The sequence below is a fragment of the Meriones unguiculatus genome, chromosome 5 (genome assembly GCF_030254825.1).
Source record: "Meriones unguiculatus strain TT.TT164.6M chromosome 5, Bangor_MerUng_6.1, whole genome shotgun sequence".
In the NCBI taxonomy this organism is placed as follows: domain Eukaryota; kingdom Metazoa; phylum Chordata; class Mammalia; order Rodentia; family Muridae; genus Meriones; species Meriones unguiculatus.
This window is the reverse complement of record NC_083353.1, coordinates 99,307,688-99,331,981: the sequence shown is the minus strand read 5'-3', so window position 1 is coordinate 99,331,981 and position 24,294 is coordinate 99,307,688. Positions and strand designations below refer to the sequence as shown.

Sequence of the window (24,294 nt, the reverse complement as noted above, 5' to 3'; positions counted from 1 at the left end):
AAAAAACCCAGCTCTTTAAAGACATAAAAGCCTCTCGGCCAGTAGTTAAGTCTTCATATAAGGAAAAAGAGAAGAGGCTGAGACATCTTGGGACTTTCCTCAAAAATTCCATTTACCAAAACCCCAAGAGCACAGGACAACGAAACAGAACAAAAGATAAACAAAGACGCCGACATGGGCCACGGTTGGTGTGTCTGGAGACCGTTGGCTTCCAGGGCTTCATTCATGTCACTCAGTGGGGATTATCGGAAACAATAAAATCTTTCTATCGCCCCCAAATCAAGAGTCCTTTCTAGTTTACCAGTCCATGAGCAGCCAGCCTGGTACAAGTTACCTCTTGGATAGTTTGTTAAATGACAACTTCGTTTTCCATCTTAGAGAAGGGCCTGAGGACATACTATAATGAAAACCAGGAAGTACTTTAGAATGTGTGCCTAGCTTTTCCAGTGAGCACTCTGACTGTATTTTTTAAGCTATTATTACTAAGATGAATCCAAATCATTTGGACAAAATGACCTAGTAAATAAAAGCATATCTGAGATTCAACATTCTCTAACAACAACCCACTAAGGCCTTTTCACCTGTCTCTCTCACTAGGACTGTAAATTCCTTTAGGGCAGGGGCCATTCCTATCCATTCAGGTAGATGACCTCAGAAGCAGCCAAGGTGCTTTTACAACCCCTAATCTTCCGGGTTGCTTTTCTGAGAGTCTTGCCAAGGATGCATTTTCCATTGCAATAGCTCAGATGCCAGTACAGAAATAAGCAAAATGGCAAAAGGAAGAAAAAGCAAACAAATTATCTTCCCTCAAGTATACTTCACTCTTCAAATTCTATTAAACAATCATCTTAAGGTAAAATTACAGAGGTAAGTCATAAAAATTATGTGAGAAAAAAAAAACATGCTAAAACACAATTGACATGAAGCAGTGACAATAGAAATTCACAAACCAGGGGATAATCCTAGCAACTCAACTGTCCCTGGTGGCATAACCCTTTCTCTAATCCTAGCACTCAGGTCACACTTCCATGAAAGCTAGGGCTACACTGGGAATACCATGTCTGGGAGGGGAAGGAAGGGTTAAGAAAGTCAGCAAAGGATCAACATCATTCTGAACTACAAAATCTGAAATAATGTTATTTCTGATATTTCCAGTCAAGTTCAGAAAGATAAACTACTGTAGTTCTTAATAAGCAGTTGATGAGAGATGCCAAATTTTGCATAATCCATGATTATTGTTGGGGCTGGATCCCTACTCATGGACTAATGGAGATGGAGGAGGCAGAACACAGCTGTACATACAACATGAAGATGTTGGTTCCATTTAATGACACATTAGGCATTCAAAGGAGTATGAGTCTATAAACAAGTTGGAAATGCTCAAAACTACCATGAAATAATAGCCCTTCGCCAAACACACTACCAGATCTGAAGACGTGACCTTGTCAGCACCCTGGCCTGGCAGCACTTTCACACCATGCCATGTTATTCTGTACCTTACAGAAAACAACTAGAAATAATGTTGGATGCTCTATTTTGCTCTCTCAAAAAGCTGTATAAACTCATTCCTGAGAGTTCTGAAAATAAAATCAATGCTAATATTAAAACCAAACAAAAAAACAAACAAACAAAACCACTCAATTCTCCTAGCTTGCAAAGAACCAATCAAGAGGGATTATGGGTTTCCTTCCTCTGCTACCCAGGTCAAAGGACTGCATTCCCTTGGGCTTTTATAGCCTTGGATAATATTTAATTAAATACTCTGTTCTGACTGCTTTATGTACTAGAGAATACTAATTTTAGAAAACAAGTTAGCTGGTTCTCTCTAACTGTATGTTATTATAGCGAAGGTCAAATTTTTCACTGAAACTATGGCAACAACACCCCAGTACTTTTTTGCCGACGAGACTAAAACAAAATTCTCAAGACAGTCTTCCGCTTGATGGCTGAACCTGAACCGGATTAAATTATTCTGTTTCTTCCCTTTGCCTCGAATACCACATTAGTGGGAAGGCAGAGGGGTGAGAAGAGTTGCAGCTATTTGCTAGCATAAGTCCAAGTGCGCTTATATGTGTCATCACTAGTAACATTTTTAGACACATACAATTTTAGCAGCATAAAACATCCAGGCATTTCAGAGTACTCAAATTAGAGCATAAATGTACCTGGAAAAATACCAGACAAAGAAGGGGGAAAAAAAGACCTTTTACATTTCAATAAAAGCAGTAATTGCTTAACTTATTTTCTTAATTACTACAACTATTCAGATTAGTTTTTGTCATACTGACCTGAAGCTATTGGTGTCATAAGGAAAAAAGAAGAATGGCTCTTTGAAGAGCTGTGTCTTGCTCTCCACACCCTGTACTACCTCCAAACCGATGCTACTGAGAGAAGCATAATCTTGGCCACCAGTATTAGCCATGTACACCTCTGACTGAGAGTGGTCAACTTTAGTCAATGCTACAGAAGAATAATCAGTCAACATCCCTTTTAGAAGTATGATTACCATTGGGGCCAGACAGAGCAAGCCAAACTGCCTAAACCTCTCCAAACCTCCAACCCCTGGGGATAGAGACAGAGAGAGGTGGCTTTGGAGAAAGGCCAGACTGGTTTTATCTTCCTTCTGTGTGTCAATAGTCTCAGCATGCCTGTTGCTCAGATAACAGAAACACAACTTCCTCTTCTCTCTCTGCTAAACTTGTAATTCCATATAGAAGACAGGATTACCAGCACACGCAAATGACTTATCATTTACTGAGACTTGTTTTAAAAAAAAAAAACAAAAACAAAAAACAGCCTGATGACTTCCTTTCTAAAGGCCAGTGTCTGTCTGGGATGTCTTCCTGTTGACTGCCACATTCAATAAAGTCAACAAAATTCAGAAAGGTTAAATTTGGTCTGCATAGCCCAGTGGTGGTGGCAGCACACATCTTTATGCCCAGCTTTTTACAGAGGCAGAGGCAGGGGGATCTCTGTGAGTTCAAGACCAGCCTGGTCTACAGAGAGAGTTCCAGGACAGCTAGGGCTACACAGAAAAACCCTGTCTCAAAAAAGAAACAAAGTTGGTTGGCCTATTGATTCATAAATGAGCTTTAAAACACAGATCAGTGTTTTAAGGATGGCACAAACCGAGTTGGGTCTTTCTAAGAGATGCCCTGAAAGCAGCTAATTACATAGTCAGTCACTGACGTCTAGATATTGAGCACTTAGGCTGTGCCACACATGTTGGCAGAGTTTCACACACACTGGGTCATCCTGAAACAGCACCACTGTGCCTGTACTATTATTAATTGTTGCCAACATCGGGTGGGGAAAGTAAGTCTTGCAAAGTGTAATGGGCTTGCCCATAGCCACCTAGCTAAATAAAAGGCAAGGCAAAAGCTGGAGCAACCATCAGACCCCATAGTGGGGGCTCCTAGGCACTCTGCTATACTGACCCTCCGCAGCATCTTTCTGGCTCACTACAAACACACTCAGTGACTTACAAGGCTTGGTTCTGCCATTGGTGCGTCTCGCCATATATTCAGTAATTCCATCTCTCCCTCGTTTGTAACCTTCTCCAACATCTAGACTGAATCCATTTGGTTTCCAAAGAACCTCTCTGCATAACCATTGGCTCTGCACTCTCTCCAGCTGTTTGCTGCTCCATGTCCCAACTATAGAGCTTCCACAGGAAGCCAAACAGAAGAACAGCTGGTGCAAAAACAGACACTGTCAAAGGAGAACATCTATCTAACCTCTGTCCCAGAGCAGAAATTCTCTCCCGGAGTCCCCTACAGATGCTCAGTTCTTTGCAAGACGGAGGAAACAAATGGATGCAGGAGTCTTCAGGAGTAACCAATCAGGACTTACTCAGGACCAAGCTCTTTACAACTAAAGCACTCTGCTCACTTAACCAAGTCCCACAGGCCTGACTAGTCCCTGTGACATCTGTCATTGTCTCTGCAGGCACCTTGCAGGAGCCAGGGGGTCTATTAAAAACTCAAAGCCCCAAGTCCATCTACCATCCCTGGACACAAAATGTCAATCCAAAGCAGTGTTAGGATGTAACCAAGCAACTCCAAGTAGACAAGTAACACCCTTAGCCCTGTACTGACTCCTCTAGTAGCAGTGAAGAGGGATAAAACAGGGCCCACACAGAGGCATAAAGAACGCAAAGGTAGGGCTGGACAGATGGCTCAGAAATAAAGCAAACTGGATGCTCTTCCAGAGGTCCTGAGTTCAATTTCCAGCAACCACAGGATGGCTCCCAACCATCTATAATGAAATCTTCTGGTGTGCAGGCAGAACATTGTATATATAATAAATAAATAAATCTTTTAAAAATAAAAAAGAACGCAAAGGTGGGAGTGACCAAACAAGGGAGGGGAATATTGCCATGAGTGCGGTCAGAAGTTTTGCTAGAGCTTGTCTACAATGAGATTTTGCACTGTCAACTTGAGAGCTAGCCTCCTCCTTCATTAGATTTATTCTCACTGAACACGCCTGCTTGATTCGGTGTGCAGCAAGAGGCCCTAGATGACCCCTGAAAAGCACAACTCTACAAATCCACTATTCAAATAGACACTCTGCAGCTCTCCAGACATGGGTTCAAATCCAAGACCAGCCTGGTTCCTCACACTCTCTAGATTAAAGGTGCCCAAATGTCAAATAAGGACAAAAGCACCGCCCATACCACAGGATTGCTTTAACCATTAATGGCAAATGCACCTCTTGTACTATAACAAGGTCAGGTAGAAGGCAGCCAAGAAATCTCAAAAACATAACTTCAAAGGAGCAATAAAGATTCAACATTCAATAAAGATTCAACATTATAGTTTAAAAAACACAGGAAAACCAAAAAATACCCCCTCATGATGGATCAGCTTCCTCTCGTGAAAAGAAACACCTGAGATAATCAATTTATAAAAGCAAATTTTGGTTCATAGTTTTGAAACTCATGACTAGTTATTCCTGCAGCAAAGTACCACATTAGAGTAAAAGCCTATGGTGTCAACTCAGCAGGAAACAAAGGAGAGAGAGAACAAGGGGTCCAAGACATACCCTACCCCCACCACCACCCCTACCAGAGACCTGAACTCTTCTCACTAGGCCACACTTCTTAAAGGTACCACCACACTGTTGTTGCTCAAGCCTTTATAACCCAAGCCTTGAGGGGTAATCAAGATCCTATGTGTAGCAAAGAATGAGAACAACCGCAGCCCACTGTTCCAGGGAGAAGACAAACCTCTATAGAACTATCAGACTCATGTAGTTGGGAAGAGATTAGAGCATGAGACAGCACACTAAAAAGATCAGGGGCCAGCTGACTTAAAATGTCATCAATGAAAACACAGTTGGGCTGGGAACCATGAAATGTCACACCAAGAAAAACACTGACTCCTCTTCAACTGGCTTTTCCTAAGGATCGACATTACAGGCACCGGGCCAGACAGGCAACTTGTACTTCTACATGACCCAAAGCCTAGGTGGAAAGATAAAAGTAAAGACAGCTGTAATAAACACTACACAGGAAGGTCAGGGTCACAGTTAGCAAGTATCTGGTCCATACAAGCAACTCAGAATGACATATTTGGGGAGGTCACAAAGAAAGGGACAAAATAGTTAGTTGCTTTGGGGCCAGACTGCCTGGCTCTCCATTCTGTCTCTATTGTTTCCAGCCATATGATTTTGGACCAAACACCCTACCTCTTGTATGTCAACTTCCCCATCCATAAAAAAGCACCTTCCTTTCAGAATTGTTCTAAAATTAAATAACCCAATGTATGTAAAGGAAACTATGAAATTAAGTAAACAGATTTAACTAATTTGATTAAGGACCATACAAAGCACTCGGAACCATTTATTTGTATTTATAGAAGGCAGGTAATAAATACAGGAAAAATGGGACAACACATTCTTGCTTTGTTTTAATCCATGACTGCCTGGGTACATTCTAACTCTAAGTCTGACACGGCATTATTCTCTGGCCCCAGCCAACTAGTTACACAGCCCCAATTTTCTCATGTTAAGTGAGGAAGGAACAAAGTTATCATAAATTCAAGTGATTCCTGCATTTTCATCTTCATCGATGCCCTCAAGACAGGATTATAAAAACTCTCTGCCAAAAGAAAAGTCCTTAATCATCTACTAGATACTGCTGTCAGAAGAACCATACAATGATATGACAATTTGACCCAATTACTCTGGCTGGGACTTCAAAATCCATTTGTTCTTGAATGGAGGAAGCCACATCGCATCAGTGGGATTGAATTAGACGACATGGTAATCATATTTATTTTGCTGGGAACATTTTCAGTATACACAGCTGAAAATTATTCTCCATTAGCAAGTGAATTAACTATTAGGGTGACTATGAAACAGACGTTTGAGTTCTATTTTCCACGGGTGACTCAAATATTCAAAAATGAATGAACTCGGAGCAGGAGAGTATCCATGCTCACTTGGACACACATCTCGTATCTTCAAGAAGGTGGGCAGAAACACATGGAGCCACTTGAAGGAGTGTGTGGGACTCCTGAAATAATCAAGCTACAGGAACCAGCCCCACTGATTGTGTAATACCCTGGAAGCATTCTAGGCTGCCCAGGGAATTGATTTAAATTACAGCTTTGTTCCCATTAAATGGAGTCTGTTGGTGCAAGATTGAGATAAGCTAGTAAATCTAAAATGAAGATTATAAAAACCTACTAATCTTTTCATTAAATTTGAATTGACTTCGTGAATAAAGAACAAGTTGCAAGAGCCTCTCCTACAAGGCAGCTTTGCACATGCGTGGTATCTTGAAAATGCCCCGTGGCACGTATCTGACAAGTACCTTAAATAGACTGATTTTTCTGCCCTAACAAGACAGACAAAAAGTAAGTTCTGCATTCCTGTCATGCATTAGAATCAGAAGAACAAACAAAATTTAAGTTAGGTCCTCCCCTTTGCATGTGGGTATAACTAAATAAGATATGGGTTCATTCCTTGGATGCCTTGCTAAAAAGAAAGGGGAGGGAAAAGAAAAGAATGTTGCTTAGCAACAATTAAAACAATGTGCAGCAAAGGAGCAGGGTTTGAGAGAAAGCTAAGCCAGCAAGCTTGTTATAGTCACCCTGGAAGACCTTTGTGACCCAAGATCCTGGCTGTGTCTCCTTCTGGCCTCAGGGTGAAAGTCTGGCTGGGTTCCTTCTTATCTTGACAGAGAAAACTTGTAATCCCAGGGAAATAGAGATCTGCTTCTAGGTAGTGAATACCAATGCTCCTGAATACCAATGCTCTCTTGTGAGCTATTAACCTGCCCGCTTCCAGACCAGGCTGCAATGTCTGGAGTTGGAGTGGATTTGGGGAGATACTTCACTTAAACTGCACTTAACAAATGGGGAAACTGACACATAAATACAGAATGATTCCTCCAAGATAATGAAGCCGTCTGTGGTAAACACTGGCCAGGCTCTAACTTTGGCCTCAGATGGTACCCTTTCCTTAGTGTCCTACCTAGACCAAAAGCGCAAGCAGGTCTATGACAAGTAAATAGGTTTTACCATTTGATTTGTATCATTGACCTTGAAATAGGCCAGTCTTGGTGGAGGCACCTACCAAAGTTGCCAGTTTCAAGGCCAACTGCAAAGTGCATGGATGAGACATGAAACAAGATATGAAATAGGTTAAATTACTCCCCTCCTTCTCAAAGACCCCTCACAGAGGGACTGACATTCTGCTAGAACTCTGGAAATGGAGAACAAAGGGACCGGCAAAGGTGAAAAGGCAAGCCTGAACCCCAAATCCATAGCCATGCCAGGAGAGACCCACCAAGGAAAGCAACATACTCTTTTCCCACGTTCATTCCAAGAGCTAGAATCTCAGGTTGTCACCATCTCATGCAGAGCCCAGGCTGAGGAACCAGAGACTTTCAACCAACACTCCGCTTGAAATGTTCAGATACTGGCTACACAGCCCTGGACCCTTACATACACCACAAATATGCCCCAAATCTTGTGGACATTATGTATATCCCTGAGCTTGTGTTGGGAACAACTAATGACTTATTACACCAAACGATCCAAGCCTTCTTTCCTTCTTAGCATTCCTTCTCATTGAAATAATCCTGAGTAAAAGCTAGGAAGAATTTAAGAACAGAAAAGTAAGGTCTTACCTATTCTCTCTTAGAAACTATGCCAGTAACAAGGTTCATGCCCTTAGAGAACCCTTGGGCTAGGAGTTGAAAACAATCTATAGAGCAAAGGGTGGGAAAGCACGGCCTTTAGTTCTCAGGACTGACAGTCATGCCTGACATAACACTGGACCAGCTGCTAACATCTGTTAGCATAAATAGCATTAGGTATAAGACAGATGTGCTCTGTTCTGGAAAGGTGCTGCTGAGCCAAAGAGAAGGCACCTATGAAAAGCATCATCATCCACAGGGAAAATACTTTTGACTACTACCCTTCTGCTTGCATATATAACTGCTGCATTGTGGGAACAAACGACTTCCCAGAGAATGTTGGTAATTATTTTCCCTGGAGAATAAATGGCAGACGAATGGAAGGTAACCAATAAATGTTTGTTGAATAAATGAAAACCAGCCTAGGAAGGACATCTGACTGTCTATGAGAAAGTCACTCAACTTCTTGGAGTCTCCATTTCCTCGTCTGCATAATGGGACCATCAATATATCTACCCCAAGGCCATGGATCACACACATACAGATTAGAAGAAGTCACTCATCAGGACAATGCTTTGCACAAAGTAGATGATCTATCAGTGGGATCAGCTGTTAAATATAACATGGGTCTGTCTCTCCAGAAAAGCCTAAGATTCTTAAAAGCACAGGAAACTATATTTAACTCAACTTGCTGTCCACACCCCCTGCCTGTGTCAGCACAGCCAGCAGCTGGTGCACGATGTTGCCTCAGTCATATGCCAGCTTAGGTGGAATAACAGTGCTTGAAATCCATTACAATGTGGGAAGAGAAAGGGAACCAAGGGCAGGGAAGACACCCAGAACATGCCTGTACACTGCAGCCTGATTCAGGCCCCTCCCATATTCATGTATCTACTTAAATGATCTGAGCTTGGTTTCTTCAAATCTTCCCTGGCCAATTTCTCTTTCTCCTACCCTACCCCTTCTTTCCCCCCCTGTCCTTCCTCAACCCCCTCTCTCTGAGTCAAGGTCTCCCTCTGTAGTCCTGGAAGGCCTCAACTCAAATTCCTCCTCCCTCAGCCTCCTAAATGCTGGGATTGCAGTATGCAGCACCACCATGCCTAGCGCCCCCCACCCCCACCCCCTGTAAATGTAAACAGCTCTTCTAACAGCTTTTTTTTTTTTTTTTAAGAAGCTCAATGGTTTCTATCAATTTAGGTGCTGCAGTTTAGGGATGATGATAAGTTAACACAGGTCCAAGGTCAAGAATCTGAGGCCAAGGTTGTTCTAGTACAGTGAAAGTATTAAGGACAAAAACTTGACCACTGCTCCATTGTGAAAGAAAGATTACACAACAGATGCCGCAACCAATTCAAAAAGCCTAAGATCCCTTCTTTCTACTACAAAACCCCTTTCTTTTATAGAAAGTGCTTTTTATATTTAGTATCTTGAAACAGGGAGAGATGTGGAGAGATGGGAAGAGCAAAAGGTAATACAGAGAAAGGAATTCACTGACCACAAAGTTTCTATTCCTGGTTTCAATCCGAGGTTTGTCTTCCTAATTGTTTCTATAGTATGGGCAACGCTAACACCCGTCAGAGATAACAGTGATTCTGCCCCACCGTGCAGACTCTAGTACACGCAAACAAACACTACGGAACTGACAGAAGAACCAAGGAACCTGAAAGACTTCAGATCGCCGTGCTTCCTCATCACCGCACAGAGCAATGGCACAGTTCACGTTCATTCAGATAACGGGAAAGATCTTGTTTAATATGAAAACAGATGCACAAAATTTTTCCCATACAAAGTCTGTGGGGGTGTGGCCAGGGAAATTACATGAATAAAAGGAGAAATTCATTTTGGAAACGCACTTGAAGGCATCAGACAAAACTGAGGGCACTCAATGCTCAACTCCTCCTTCTGCATCCACTGTACAAAAGAAAAGCTAGTATCATTAAGGAGGCACCCATACTAAGCACTGTTTAGCCACAGTGTCTTCAATTCTATTACCTTTGTAAGGAAGGAAACAGCCCCTGCCCTAGTCTACAGGTAGGCAAACAAGCTCAGGAAATTACATAGAACATGCATCTTGTACAGCACAGCAGTGGACCCGGAATCTAGGCTGAGGAGTCCTTGTATATATATATATATATATATATATATATATATATATATATATATTTATGTTTATTTTTAATACATAGCAGGGGTACAACGTGATGTGTCAACTCATATTTTTACACATAAATCTCCTTAGCTTATCTGTCACCTTAAGTAGTTATCGTTTTGTTTCTGTTCTTTCTTTGTGCTTCGAGAGGTCAAATCCATGCCCTCGCACATGCAGGAATTCTACCTCTTTGTAACTTCGTCATGGTATAGATATTCAAAATCACCTCTTCTAAGTATTTCCAAAGGCTCACTGCATGATCATTAACCATAGCTACTGTACTCTCTCTAGAACGCACTAGAACCTCCTAACCTTGTATCCACTGACTCTTCCCTCTCACCTTCCCCCTTTAACTCCCTGTGGCCTCTGGCACCCCATTTTTATGAGATGATATTTCAGATTCCCCGAGAGTGAAAACACAGTGTTTCTCTACCTGCCCCTGTCCTGCTATGCCACAATGTCTTCCAGATCCACTGTCACAACTGACTCTTTCATCTAGCACCAAGTTCTTCACAGGTATCTCAAGACAGGGTTTCTCTGTGTAGCCCCGGCTGTCCTGAAACTCCCTCTGTAGACCAGACTGGCCTTGAGCTCACAGAGTTCACAGATATCCACCTAAATTTGACCTGAATTTGCTTTGTAGACCAGGCTAGCCTCAAACTTACAGCAATCCACCTGCCTCTGTCTCCAGAGTCCTGGGATTAAAGACATGCACCACCACCACCAGCTCACATTTCTCTTTTATTACAATTGATATAACCAGGCTTACAGAGGTGAAATAATTTGGCCAGTAATGTACAGGTAAATAAAATATCTGTGGAAACTATTTGAATCCAAAAAGGCTCACTCGTCTAAGGTTTCATATTATTGAACTGCAGGGTTACAAATCTCAGGAGGAACTCCCAAAATTAGGAAGTCCCCAAAGTCAGATGTCATGGGGAACAGAACATAAACAAGCTCCCTCCAATCTCCGTTTACTAAGGAACAGGTTATAATGGTTTTCATTGTAGGAAATCAGTTGGCAAGCCAACAATGGAAATGAGAGCAAACCCAAGTGACTCAACATAGCTCTGCTGATTGCTCGGATAAAAACTCCATCATCCCATAGAGCTGCTTGGCAGCATCCTTCTTTTTCCATATGTGCTTGTTCAACTGCAGGGTGCAAAGGCTTCATGAAGAATGGATCAGAAATGCCTGAAAACTACCTATCTGCCCCATGCACAATTTCTAAACCACCAAAATGGCCTTAATTTCAAAATGTACTTATAGGTCAAGAGGCAACAATCTCTTCCAAAAGGGAGACCTTTTTCTTCATTTCAGGGGGTGGAAATTCTTGAAGCGGCCAGCACCACAGCTGAAGAGATGTTTTCAAACAATTTAAAGTATTTCCTGCCCAAGTCCCTTGGTGGAGATCTCTCCAGCTCTGCAGCAGCCTGCAGAGGCAGATGTGACATGCTTCTTATCTGCATGGATGGAACTGACACTCTGCAAACAGGCAGCTCTGACCTATATTCACAAAGCCTCTCAGGGAGGCAGAGGCAGGTGGATTGCTGTACGTTTGAGGCTAGCCTGGTCTACAAAGCAAATTCAGGTCAGCCAAGGCTACAGAGAAAAACCCTGTCTTAAAAAAAAAGAAAAGAAAAAAAGAACTAAGCCTGCAGAACAACTTATTCTAAGCCAGATGCCTCTACTAGCACAAAACAGTTCACATCCTAGAAACTACCTAGAAAAATCAATAAACCAAGTAAGTCACTGACTTGTTCCTACCTGTAGAACTAAATCAGGAAATAAAAGGAGACTAGATGTTTCCAAATGGCCTCTACCAGGCTGTTGTATTGATTTAAGTCTCTTCGAAACAGCCACTTGATCACCTGTGGTGACAAGTCTAGGGGACGTGATGTTAAAGGAACCAAGGCATTTCATTTAAACAAATACTGTACAGTCTCACGTAGTCATGAAATCTTAGAGACATGAAGTCAGAGAGGCGGACAGTAGGAGAGACCAAATACTGGGGTTAAGATGGAAGGCTGGCAAGAGGATCGGTCAAAAGCTCTAAGATCTCACTTAGATGGAAGGAATAGACTCAGAAGTTACAACTCGGTGACAATAGGCGACAAAAACAGTGAAGACATGAAAACCTCAGAGTAAATTTGGATAACTCAAGTCACAAAAGCAACATGAAGAAACCCATGTTAATTAGCCCAGTTGAGGCATTCCATAATGTCTACCAAAATCAAATCACATATAGGTACAATGTTGTTAACTTAAAAATGAAAATAATATTTGACAATATTTTCTAAAACAATACTGAATAGCCACTGGTTTCCTTTACTCATTGCATTAAAATCTCTTCCAGGTTCATCTTGATCCCCAAGGCTGGGATGGAACAAGAGGTCCCCCTGGACCCAACAGCCACTCTGACAAGCATCCTTTCTCTGTGTCCCACATGCAAAAGCCAAGCCTAGATTAGCCCTTCCCTCAGGAAGAAAGTTGATAGTTCACAGCTATTAGCAATGGTTCTTATCCGTGGTTGCACAACAGAATTACCCAGGGAGCTTTAAAAAAATCCCAGTGCCCAATTAAATCAGGAACACGGCAGGTGAGTGCAGTTATCAGTATTTTTCATAGCTCTCCAGGTGATTTCCTTGCACAGCCAAACTTGAGATTACTCAAGTAATAGCCTGCCTCTAGCTATGTGACTTCAGGTGATATACTTAGATGTGAGCCTATTCCCAGTGCAGAGAAGATATGACCCTCCAACTGAGCTAACACAGACAAGCATCCTTTCTCAGCACAGTGACCAACACAGTCAATATGGAGTGGGAAATTAATTCTGTAAGTGACATTATGGTCATTAGATAGAATCTTTCATTTCTGCTCCACTCAAGATTTTGTTTTAGAATGAGACATGAGGGAGGAGGTCATGAAGAAAAATTCAGCAGAAGCAATAGCTGCTTCAAGTTTCTGTGGCGCGTTTTTAAAAAAATAGTTTTCGCTCATCTTCAGGTGAAAACGTTCTCCTGAAAGTCTTATGCCAACTGGATACAGCTCAACACTATGCTGCATCCAAATGGCTCCTTTCCATCTGAATGCCTGCCTTCTATTTCATCCTAATTTCTTTAGCCTTCATTCAAAGGAGTCAAACAGTCTCTAAATCACTCAACAGAAAGATTTTAAGAACCCAAATGACAGAGTCTGCAAATCGTAAGAGTGGAACCCTCTGTGACTGAGGCCATGAGTTCCCAAGCCCACTATAAAGAAGAATCACTTTGTGTCACCAGGATGGCCAAGTGGTCAAGGCATTAGACTCAAGACCCAACAGACTTAAGTCTGCAGCTACACTCCCGGTAGGACTTCATTAAACATCCATTTCTCCTTGTTATCAGGCAGAAAAACGCTTTAGAGATCTGCCTGGCCATTTGAGTCTGATCTCTCAAATTCACATGGTGAGAGGAGAAAACCAACTCCAGTAAGACATCCTCTGACCCCCGCCCCAAAAAAAATGGCACACAAGTGCACACACACAAAATTAATAAACAAAAAAATAATAATGTAATTTTTAAAGCATTTCAGAAACCTTAAAAAATGCCATTGCTGAACCGGGTGCAATGGCACACAGCTTTAATCTCAGGAGACAGAGAGAGGTGGATCTCTGTGAGTTCAAGGCCAGCCTAGTCTACACAGTGAGTTCTAGGACAGTCAAAAAAAAAACAACAACAACAAAAAAAAAAAAAAAAACAGTAACTTGATCTGGGGTGGGGAGTGCTCCCCTTTTCTGAGGAACAGTGGAGGAGAGATGGGTAAGAGGGACAGAGGGTAGGACTGGGAGAAGAGAAGGGGGAAGATTACAACCAGGATGTAAAGTAAACTAATTAATTAATTAATTAAAAAAAAAAAAACAACAACCAAAAAAACCAAACAGAACAACAACAAAAACAGTACCCAACCTCTAGCATTAATGTAATTGGTCCAAAGCATCTACAGAATTGAAAAACTTCTCCAGATAATTCTAAGATGTGGCTTACTAACAAGTCACAACAGAAGAAAGAAACAAAGCCATGGCATCTAAGACACCAAACACTCTGCAACAGGCTGAGAAAAACTAATGACACAGGGCTACAGAAGGCATAGGAAAGCTGCCCCGCCGTAACTTTTAGCTCAAGTAGAAGTTAATGAAGAATGTCTCATTCCAGGTAAAGCAGCTAAGAATTAGCAAGGCCCAGCAGGGATCAGGAGATCTCTGAAATAATCCTTGGTCCTTGTGACTGGATCCTTAAATCCCATTTGTTTGGAGAAATAGCTATGCTAATGAAAAGCTTTCAGATGAATTAGCACTTGGCAACACATATTCTGTAGACAAACTAAGGCCCTAATAAAAGCCATGCCAATCTTGACTGAGAATTTATTTACACATTTTTTCAAGAAGTTTTAAAGCCAGAACTTGAAATCTGATTTTGAAAAAGATACTTAAGTAAATAATCCTAAGGTTGCTACAGGAAGGAAGGAGGGATTGGAAGCAGAGAGAGAGAGAGAGAGACGGAGGGAGGGAGGCCCAGCTGCCCTCACAGGCACAGCAACACCATTCATAGACTATCAAGTAAGTCCAGGTGACCTGTCCATCAAAACCACAACTTTACCTCTGAATTTCTTGGGTGGATTGTTAAGGTCCCCGGCTTCTGGCTGCACGACACAACGATCATCAACCAGGCTGTGAAAACAAAAACAAATAATTGCTGTATCAAACCAAGCCTTGGAAAATGAAGCCCTCAAAAGGCATTATGCAAAAACAGAGTATACAAAGGCTTTTCCTATGCAAAATTTAGACTGCCATATTCCTCTGCCAGAGAGTTCCCAGCATGGAGTGAAATAAACCTAACCCAAAGGACCACCACTCTGCTTCTGTGATATACATGTTACTGATTTTCTGCAGCTCCTTTTCCCAGAACCACATCTGTGAGAGATTTGCACACAGCATGCAATATTGCTGAATCTGAGACACAGCAAAGGGTCAGTGCATTCAGCTAAGAGTTGGTGAGGAGCCAACCTTGTGCCAGGGACTGAACCAAGTCTTGGGATGTGAGGACTAAAGAGAGCCAAGCCCCAGCCCTAAAGGAGCTCAAGGATCAAGTGTAGAAGCCATAAAAGCAAATAAGAATAGCTATAACCTAAGAAGAAAGAAAAAAGAGTCACGTGCCATCTGTGCCAGAGGCCTTCTGAAACTGGAAAGAGGAAGATGTATCAGATGTATTGTTGAAAGAGCTGAAAGAGGGATGGGAGGATGAGTAGTGGAGCAGCTTTAGGTGGTAGGAACCAGTGCAAATGGACAGAAATGGGAAGGGCTTGGGACTTCAAAAGCTCAATGAAATTACAAATAAGTAATAGTCCCAGATTACATACAGATTAATAACTCGAACTCTGACTTCATTAGAAACTAATCTAACTTGTATAATTCTTTTTAGAAGAATCACTAAAAATGTATACTTATTATTGAACTTTTGAGTCACTGAGATACTATGAAGTTACATGACTTATCCAAGTTCCTAAAACTGAGAGAGACAGCTCATTTCCCACATGACCATGGAACTTAGTCCCAGGTACCATGCTAGGATTTTTGGAACCTCTTCCATTAGCCTATGCTGCCTCTTGTTCCAAATACCTCTTGGGACCATTATATAATCAAATTTACCTTTCCTGTTCTTTCCCCCAAAATTGCCCTTTGCCTCCTGAAGTCTGCCATTTTTCAAGGCCCTGATGCTAAGTGTCATTTCCTAAACTAAACTATACCCCACACAAGGCTTTCTTGACTAAAAACATTCTGCCTCTCCTCCTCCACTCTCCCAACCAAGCTCCATGGTAGCAATGGCACAGGCTCCCTGCTTTGTGGCTTATAAAATGCTCAAGGCTCAAGCTCAGTATCTGTCAAGTGAAGTGAATCAAAGTGTGAAGAGATCCTACCTTTTCCCCTCAAAACACAAGACCTCACTACACATCCATAAGAGTCACAGTGTACAGTGTGGTCAGTGGCCTGAAGTTTTTCGACAAAAATCAAGAGTATAAAATGTACATATAAAAATCTCTACCCTGGGCCCTTGTATTACAGTACAAGCCTAGTAAGGCCAGCAAAACTAACCCAGTACTTAAAGGGGTAGGCTCAGAATTCAATGATGACATAATTCAGTGGTAGGAGTACTTACTATGTACCAGACACTGGATTTGGTCTCCACAGGACATACACAGTGCAAAATTGGACTAATGGTCAGGTTTCAGTAAGAGAAAGTAATAGGAGGATGGGCCTCATGGAGTAGACTATAGAGAACACTAAACTACCATCTAATGGCATGATGTTATGCCATTTCACTTTGCCCTTGTCTCAGAATTTCATCTGTAAAGCCAAAGAACTGCTTTCAAGGATTCTCCTCTCAGGGAAGGTTTTGATACTTTCTGCTTCTAACTGTACCAATTCCAGGGCCCTGTCACAACCCCATCCTTCCTGGCCTAGCACAATGAAGTTCTCTGCTCCAGGAAGTGATCTCAGAACCTTTGTTCTTAACAAGCTCCAAAGCTGACTTAGGAGCACACTGTAGGTTAATGTAGATCCACACACACATACAGACTCCGCAAGGTCCTGCTGAAATTCTAACATTCAGTGAGTTGAAAAGCCACTAAGAAGTAACCACCAATGGTCTACATGAACAGGACAGGGCTGGGGGCCAGACACCAAGTCCCAAGGAGACTGATAGTTACTGACAGTCTCTGACTGATACTCCAAGAATGTTAAACCCATTCTGAGAATGGGGAGGAGGGGCCAAATTGAACTTTCCAAATCAATTTTTATGCAAGCTATTCTCGAAAATGTGTGGGTAAATTCTGAAGGCTCAGCACCCAACGTTAAAAAAAAAAAACAAAAAAACATACATCCTAACTTTGTGAGAGAGTCATCACACAGTGCTTGAGAAAAAGATTAAAGCAAAGAGCATGCATCCCTAGGAATGTTAAGAATGGCATACACTGATCATCTCAGCACTCGAAAAACTGAGGCAGGAGAACTTCAAGTTCAAGGTCAGACTAGGCTCAAAACAATAATGTAATATAAAATAATGGATGTCCCAGTGAAAGGGAAGATGTAAAGGGAGGCTATGATTTAGGGGCTCAGTAGGGAATCAGCATCTGAGCCAGAATTAACTATAAGGACATAGGATGGCGCTGAGGGCTGACAAACACTCAGAAAGGCTATAAGCAGACAAAGAACCCAGAAAAAACTGCCCTACAAAGTCACGTGTTAGGACCCCTGGCCTTGGTGACCCAAGTCTTCTGAGATATGAAACTTAGGCAGGTGACTGCACCTGCCTGAAGCACACAAGTGTCATTTTTATACACAATGATGATGATGGCAGTTATCAGCATGAAGAGGGATGCCTGAGAGTTAGGGGGATAATGGAGGCCCAGGACTTAGGACAGCCCCTGGCACACAGTGAACACCCACAGGTCTTAGAGAGCGCTTACCACTGCTGTATAGTATTGTAGTCAATGCTGAAAAATAAAAAATAAAAATAAGGGTGAAAAATTTAACCACAGGGGATAAAAAGAGGAAGGGGAGAGCTAAGATGGCTCTCATCAGAGAGGCTGAAGTAGCAGGAAGCCTGCTTGCCCGAAGTCACAGAAGATAAACAGTTAAGGGTAAGCTCTACTGCGCAGAGACAGAGCCTAGGAAGAAGCTGTGACTAACTTCTGAAACTAAACTCCCTAGAAGGAGAACACGGGTCTAAGTGAGGTATAACTCTGTTATCTGAAATAATTTCCTTGTGGAGGGTGGGGTAACGTGAATGAGCGCTTAACAATACTCACCTCTGCACAAATACCAGAAAATAAGCACACTTCCAGTAATAGCCATAATTACAACGGACATTCTGGCTGCTGTAAGAATGAGGTTTTTGGAAAATCTGTTGGCCTGCCTTCTGCCTCCATTTATTTGAGGCTAGGTCCTGCCAAAGTCAACAATGCCACCCAGGCCTAGCTACTCCTTCCTATACAAAGATGATAGTCCATTCCTAACTATTCTGGAATAGTCCCCCATTCTACCTCTGTCTGCCTTTAGGGGCTACAATACTTTACACTTCCTCCCTTAGACAACAGGAGTAGGAGGGGGAAAGGAGAAAATAACTAGAGAGGCACACGATGGAATATATTTATATCCTTCAAAGCTGTGTGACGACTGATTGAAGGGACCACAAACGAACAAAAAAAAAAAAAAAAATTTACCGAACTTGGTGCAATTTGAAACTTTCAAATGCACTGAAAAAAAAAAAAAAAAAAAAAAAAAAAAAAAAACAAAAAAACAAAAAAACAAATGCACTGGGCTATTTAGTAGGAAAGGGTCTGCTTCAAAGAAGAACGATAAGCAAGGGAGCAGTAATGGTCTTTGCTCATAGTACACACAAGCTGATGTATAAAAAGACAACCCAAAAAGCTTTTCTACAAAGCCAAAAAGCATTTCTTTGGATCTGCGTATACTAACCTTTGAATTTCTTCCCTATTCTTAAGCACTTTCTCTCTTACATAACAAGAGCAGATTATAACAAATTCAAAATTAATAGAGTCCTAACTAAAAAGGTTTTGTTCTTTCAAAAGTGACAGAAATGTTTCTGTGTAAAAGGTTAAGTGACTAACGCTAACACAGGATTTATTAATTGTGATTTCAAGCAGCCCTTGGGAAAGCCGCTTAACCTGATAACATTCTTATCTTTCAAATCAGTTTTTAAGCAGATGTTCTGATGTCTTAAACAAACCGAGCCACAAAAGGACTTCCAGGCTTACCCCAAGGTGCTGATAAATCCATTTGTAGATCCTTCCGCATACAGAGAACAAATGTCTCCAATATGTAGGAAACTAGACATTTTGTCAGACATGTCTTCGTTGAAAAATCCTAGACAAAGTAAAACATGCAACACTGTTAGCAGAAGAGAAATGATGAGGGAGAAAAAAAATGTCACTAAGATTTGGCTTGGCTGGATTTTCTCCAGTTGCGTTACTTAAAATTCAAATTTAAATAGGCGTTTGACAAGCAGGCAATTCCACAAGGCAACGGAGGACATATGTAACTACATTCTGTCCCGCATATTACATTTCTGGGTATTCCAATCACATCATCATTTGATTCTAACAAAGCCACACCCAAGTCAGGTTCAATGCTTTGGGACCCCTCAGTAATACGGACTGCACAGACAGCAGGGAATCCAGCCAAGGACTCTGCTGTGATTAAGAAACTGGAAAGTTTGACTTATGACACATTAACATATTCAGAGTAGCTCAGGGAATGTTAAGTCAGAAGGAAACACCTGGTAAAAAACTTAGGACTGGCAAAGCCATGGGGCCTGGGTTGAGGAATCAAAGCAACAAAATGACATTAATTAAAGGAAACCCAGAAACACGTATCACAGTGCCTTTGAGGCCTTTTCAAAGGCCAACAACAGAACACACTCCACACAAATGCTGGTTACATGTCTATCCTTCTTTACCAGGAAATATTCCTGGATGTAGGAAGACCCTTGCTCAGGCCCAAACCCTTCCTGATTTGGGCACTAATCAATAGTAAGATTCCCTGGCTGGCATACATGGTTAGTTAGAAGTAGTTTAAAAAAAAAAAAAAGAAAAAAAAATGCCTACATTCCAGGAAATCTCTACAAAGCCCAGAAACTATTAAACACACACAAACATCAACAACAATAGTGAAGTGATTCCTAACAACATCTTTCACCAGAGCCATGAACAGTGAGAAACAGGAGCCAACTGCAAGCTGTTAAACTGACATTTAGCAAACAGACTCCTATGAGGGGAGCAGCATTGCTGGTGTGGACTGCCAGAGTTTCCCAGTGTTTCCTCGGCACCTGGTGTGGAGAGCCATCAAGTGCTGGGGTTTTCCTCTCAGCCCAGACTCCTCTAAACACCTTTCCTCCTCTACTGACTCAAATAAACCATGTACTCCACAAGGCCGCAAGAGCTGTAATGATGTGGAGGGGTAAAGAGTCCTCTCTCCCTTTCAACTGTCCTCAGGGTTGCCAAGTTTTCCTCTGCAAACTTCTGGAAGCATTCTCTTCCCTCGGCAGGAATGCCAGATGCGGCAAGCAAACTAGTTGAGCGAAGCGCCTCCCCTGCCTCGGAGAAGTGACAGGAAAAGCTGCCCACTGCCCCCACAACCCGGTCACTTGAGGAGGGGCAGGGACTCACACATATTTATAGAAAAGTCAGCAACCAAGAATGTGACTCTCAGACAAAGCAACCCCCATCTGCAGTTCTAGAGGAAGGGCACCCAAAGAGCATGTAGAGGGGCAAGATGCCAGCAACTGCTCTCTAGAATCCTGTCAATCACGTTGCTTTTTCTTCCTAAGGATGTTATATCTACAGCCGGACCAATGTTTAGAATAACATACATAAAAGAGACACCAATGGAATGCCCCCCCACAAAAAAAAATCACTTTATGGCCTTCCATTTAAAAGCTTTATCACAAAGGGCCAGAAAGTTAGTATACTGCTGGAACCAATATTTTCTTCCTTTTGAAAAAAGAAAGGGTTTTAAGATAGCATCGTATGTCTGATGTAGCCCAGGTTGGCCTTGAACTCAAGATCTTATTGACACAGACTCTCTCTGGTGCTGAGATTAAAGCATGGACACCATAGCTGGGTCACTGCTAGGCACTGTCTGTATGCTGGGCTCTACTTCTTTGCCATGTCCTCCACCCAAAACTGTGTATATTTTCAGTGAAAAGGCAGGAGACCATGTATAGTAAAAGCCCAAGATGATCACTTTGCTTCCTTGGCATTAAGGAATTGAACCCAGGATTCTGATATGCTAGGCAAGTGCTCTGTTGTGTAGCCCATCTGTAGGACTAATTATTAGAAAACAATTTCTGTTTGAATTCTGAGTCAGACTATATTTGTGTTTGTACATACTGGCCTCCTAAAGGACCAATGGGGAGTTGTTGGATGCAGGAGGGCAGGAATATACTTAGGGCCTAACCAGGGTGACTAAAGCCCTCCTCCCAGGCTTTTGACTCCAATGAAGACCGAGCCAGAAAGCAGCAGTAAGATGCTGTCCTTCAAATCTGCATCATCTTCTGGGTATCTTCCCTTGCTGTAAAGCAGCAGATAATACCCAGTTCTGCAGTGGCAAAGCATGACATAACCAGTAAGGCCTGCTGGTTATAACCTGAGAATCACAATAGGTTCCCAGACTGCACTGGACACTAAGAGTCTACATTAGTTCTATTTGTCCCATCCAGGTTCTAACCAGACACCACCCTGCTTAGCGTCTGAGACCCCGAGAGATGAAACAGTTTCTGAGTACTATGGTCCTCCACTGCCCCACTGCCAAGTTAACAGCTGACACCTGTCGAGGACTAACGTTCACTGTGCTCTTTCCGAATCCTCCAGATAATGTGGCCTGGTGCGAGACAGGCATCACCGCTGTTGCCCTATGTTGTTGGAGAAACTGAGGAACACAAAGGTTCACATGTTCGTCACAGTTAATTAACAAAGCAGGAGGCACAAAGTTATACGAGTCTCCTGAATTCCGAAGTGGACTTTCCCATCAACAGTAATCCCACAACACAGGCGAAAAGGTTGACTGTTCTTATTCTCTGGGTAACAATGGAGAACTGGTTTGTTTGTTTGTTTTTAAATTTATTTTATTTATTCTGCTCTCATATAATACATCCTAACCACAGCCCCCCCCTCTACATTTTTTTCTTTATGAACAATTCTAATTCATTTTTCCCTAATGCCGAATTCCTCATTTTTCTTCCTTAGCCATTTAACACTTTTGTGAAGTCAGAAGAAAGGTTAAGCTTATTCTTTCTCACCCATGTGCTTATTAAGTAGACAAGATAATTGAACAAATAACCTTTTGCCATGGTTTACATTTCCCCCAAAACAGAGGCCAGTACACCCCCCACAGTTAATGATCTTCAACTGGGCACTATGCCAAAGGTCCCAATTAAAAAAAAAACTTAAGGATCCTTGGGTTGAATTCTTTGCCTGGGGCATCAGGCAGTGATTCCCTCCTTGGACAAGATTTGAGCAAGATCTGAGCAGGCAAAGAGCTTCCATGTATGGCTGGGAACCTCTGGGTCTCCCCTGGTCTGCCTGTAGTGGGCCAGCGATAGTGGAGAGCTAGGAGCAGAGACCCTGAAGCAATTATCAGTTGTATCCGTCCTGAAAGGGAAAACTCAGGCCAGCAGAGCCAAAATAACAGACTGGAGGGAAGAGGTGGGAAGTGGGCCTGGCAACAATCTTCAGGAAGACTTCCTGTTGTTTAGAAGCTGGGTGGGAGGCCACTTCTTTATCTGATTGTGGACCATTTGTGCCTGAAAGCTTCTACCAGATGCACTTAGGGCTCCCAGTGTCCCTCATACACAATGACCCAGTCAGTATGAGAAAAACAAAGCAGGAACCAACCTGCCATGGTACTGTGTCATAACTGTGAAACTTCCAATACTATAAGGACACCCAGGGCTCCATGCCAACAGCTCTACAAAAAAGGCTCAGCTGTCAGCCTAAGAGTCCATCCCAGCTCTCTGCACATAAGATATTGCTATAAGCCTACCATTGTTTCTCAGCCTATGCAGACCTCTGTATGCATCTGTACCCTGGGAACCCACTTCAGAGACATATCAGAGGGAAAGGAGGGGATCATGCATGCAAAGTGCCTGAGACAGCAGATGACATTCTTTCGGTGTTCACTGCTAGCTATTTTTATATTTTGCAGTTAAGAGATAAAAAATAATTCTGGCAAAATCTAAGGTTTCAACCTCCATAAAGGGAGAGAAGAAGAAGAAAAAAAAAAAAAGATCTTCTGTATGAAAACCCAGCTAGGCATTGCAACAAATGACCCCTGTAAGACCCACGATGATGTATTTTACTTTAGGGAAAGATAATTATCTTTCCTGATCCTTCTACTGGGAAAAGGCTGAACAATACAGAGCAACTCTCAACTCCCAATAATGAAGCATGCAGGCCTTTCTGACGACACAGAATACACAACGGCACGAACCACTGACTAAGCATATCATGCCATTTCTTGTTCATTGCTGGAATCCCGAAAAACGCCTCCTCTGGAAAGTCTCAGCTACCGCTTAAACACGCAGCACTGCTAGAAAAATGACTGCTGTCCCTGCAGGGAGGCAGTCCCTTCCCAAAACTTGCCCTTCTCACCTGTCCTCTTAAGTCTCAATGGCCTCTGAATCTGTGACTGCTGAGAAGCGTCTCCTACACAAACGTTTACCACTCTCCTTCCACCCCCACACAGTATGGTCTCAAGAGCTCACCTCACTGGAAGACAGGCAGAGGGCTGAAGGCTCAGAGTACCTGCAATGAATCCACGTTCTGCCATTTACTCAGTAGAGGAATGCAGAGCTTCCCTAAGCCTTGCTGTCCCCAAATATACACTAGGTCATCATGAGGCCTGGGTCTGTGACTTTGGTAAGCACCAACAAAGGCCCTTGCATAAAGCAGTGTTGCCATCTCCATGACCTGTAAGGGCCACCATTTATCACCCGCCCCAACTGACTGCTGGCTGATGATCCTGTCAGAACAGGGTTCTTGAAGAGTAGCTGGGCCAGAGCAGTGGGGTATTAACATGGCTTCCCTGAGAGGTGCTTGTAACACCGGGACCACAGCAGCCAGATGGAGCTCCTACGATCTGTGTCCAAGCATCTCATTGCCCAAGCATTGGGTAAAGAAAAGGGATATCTGACTTCACTCCTAAGGAAGGAGCAAATACAAACAACCGAACACAGAGATCTGCTCTGAGAATAAATGCCGGCGGGGATGGCACTCACTGTCCACGCTGCTCTCTGCCTCTCAGATATTTTCCCTGGGTCTTCTCATGTGCTCTGCTTGTTCCTTTATAAAACCGTATCACTGGCAACAGCTTCTAGGCTCCTGCTCCTTGCTGCCCACAACAGCCTCATAAGCTGTAAGGCATTCACAGCCGCCTGCCTGACCC

At 42.5% G+C, this 24,294-nt stretch overlaps 1 protein-coding gene across 1 annotated transcript in view; it reads right to left on the bottom strand.

The window, feature by feature from the left end:
• Itpr1 (inositol 1,4,5-trisphosphate receptor type 1) overlaps positions 1-24,294 on the bottom strand; it is a 324,501-nt gene that overhangs the window by 282,151 nt on the left and 18,056 nt on the right. Inside the window, exons 3-4 of the mRNA XM_060383882.1 lie at positions 19,110-19,218; positions 14,933-15,003 (exon numbers count right to left, since the gene is read on the bottom strand). Coding sequence (XP_060239865.1) covers positions 14,933-15,003; positions 19,110-19,201 — 163 coding nt within the window. The 5' untranslated portion in view covers positions 19,202-19,218. The remainder of the gene's footprint in view (positions 1-14,932; positions 15,004-19,109; positions 19,219-24,294) is intronic.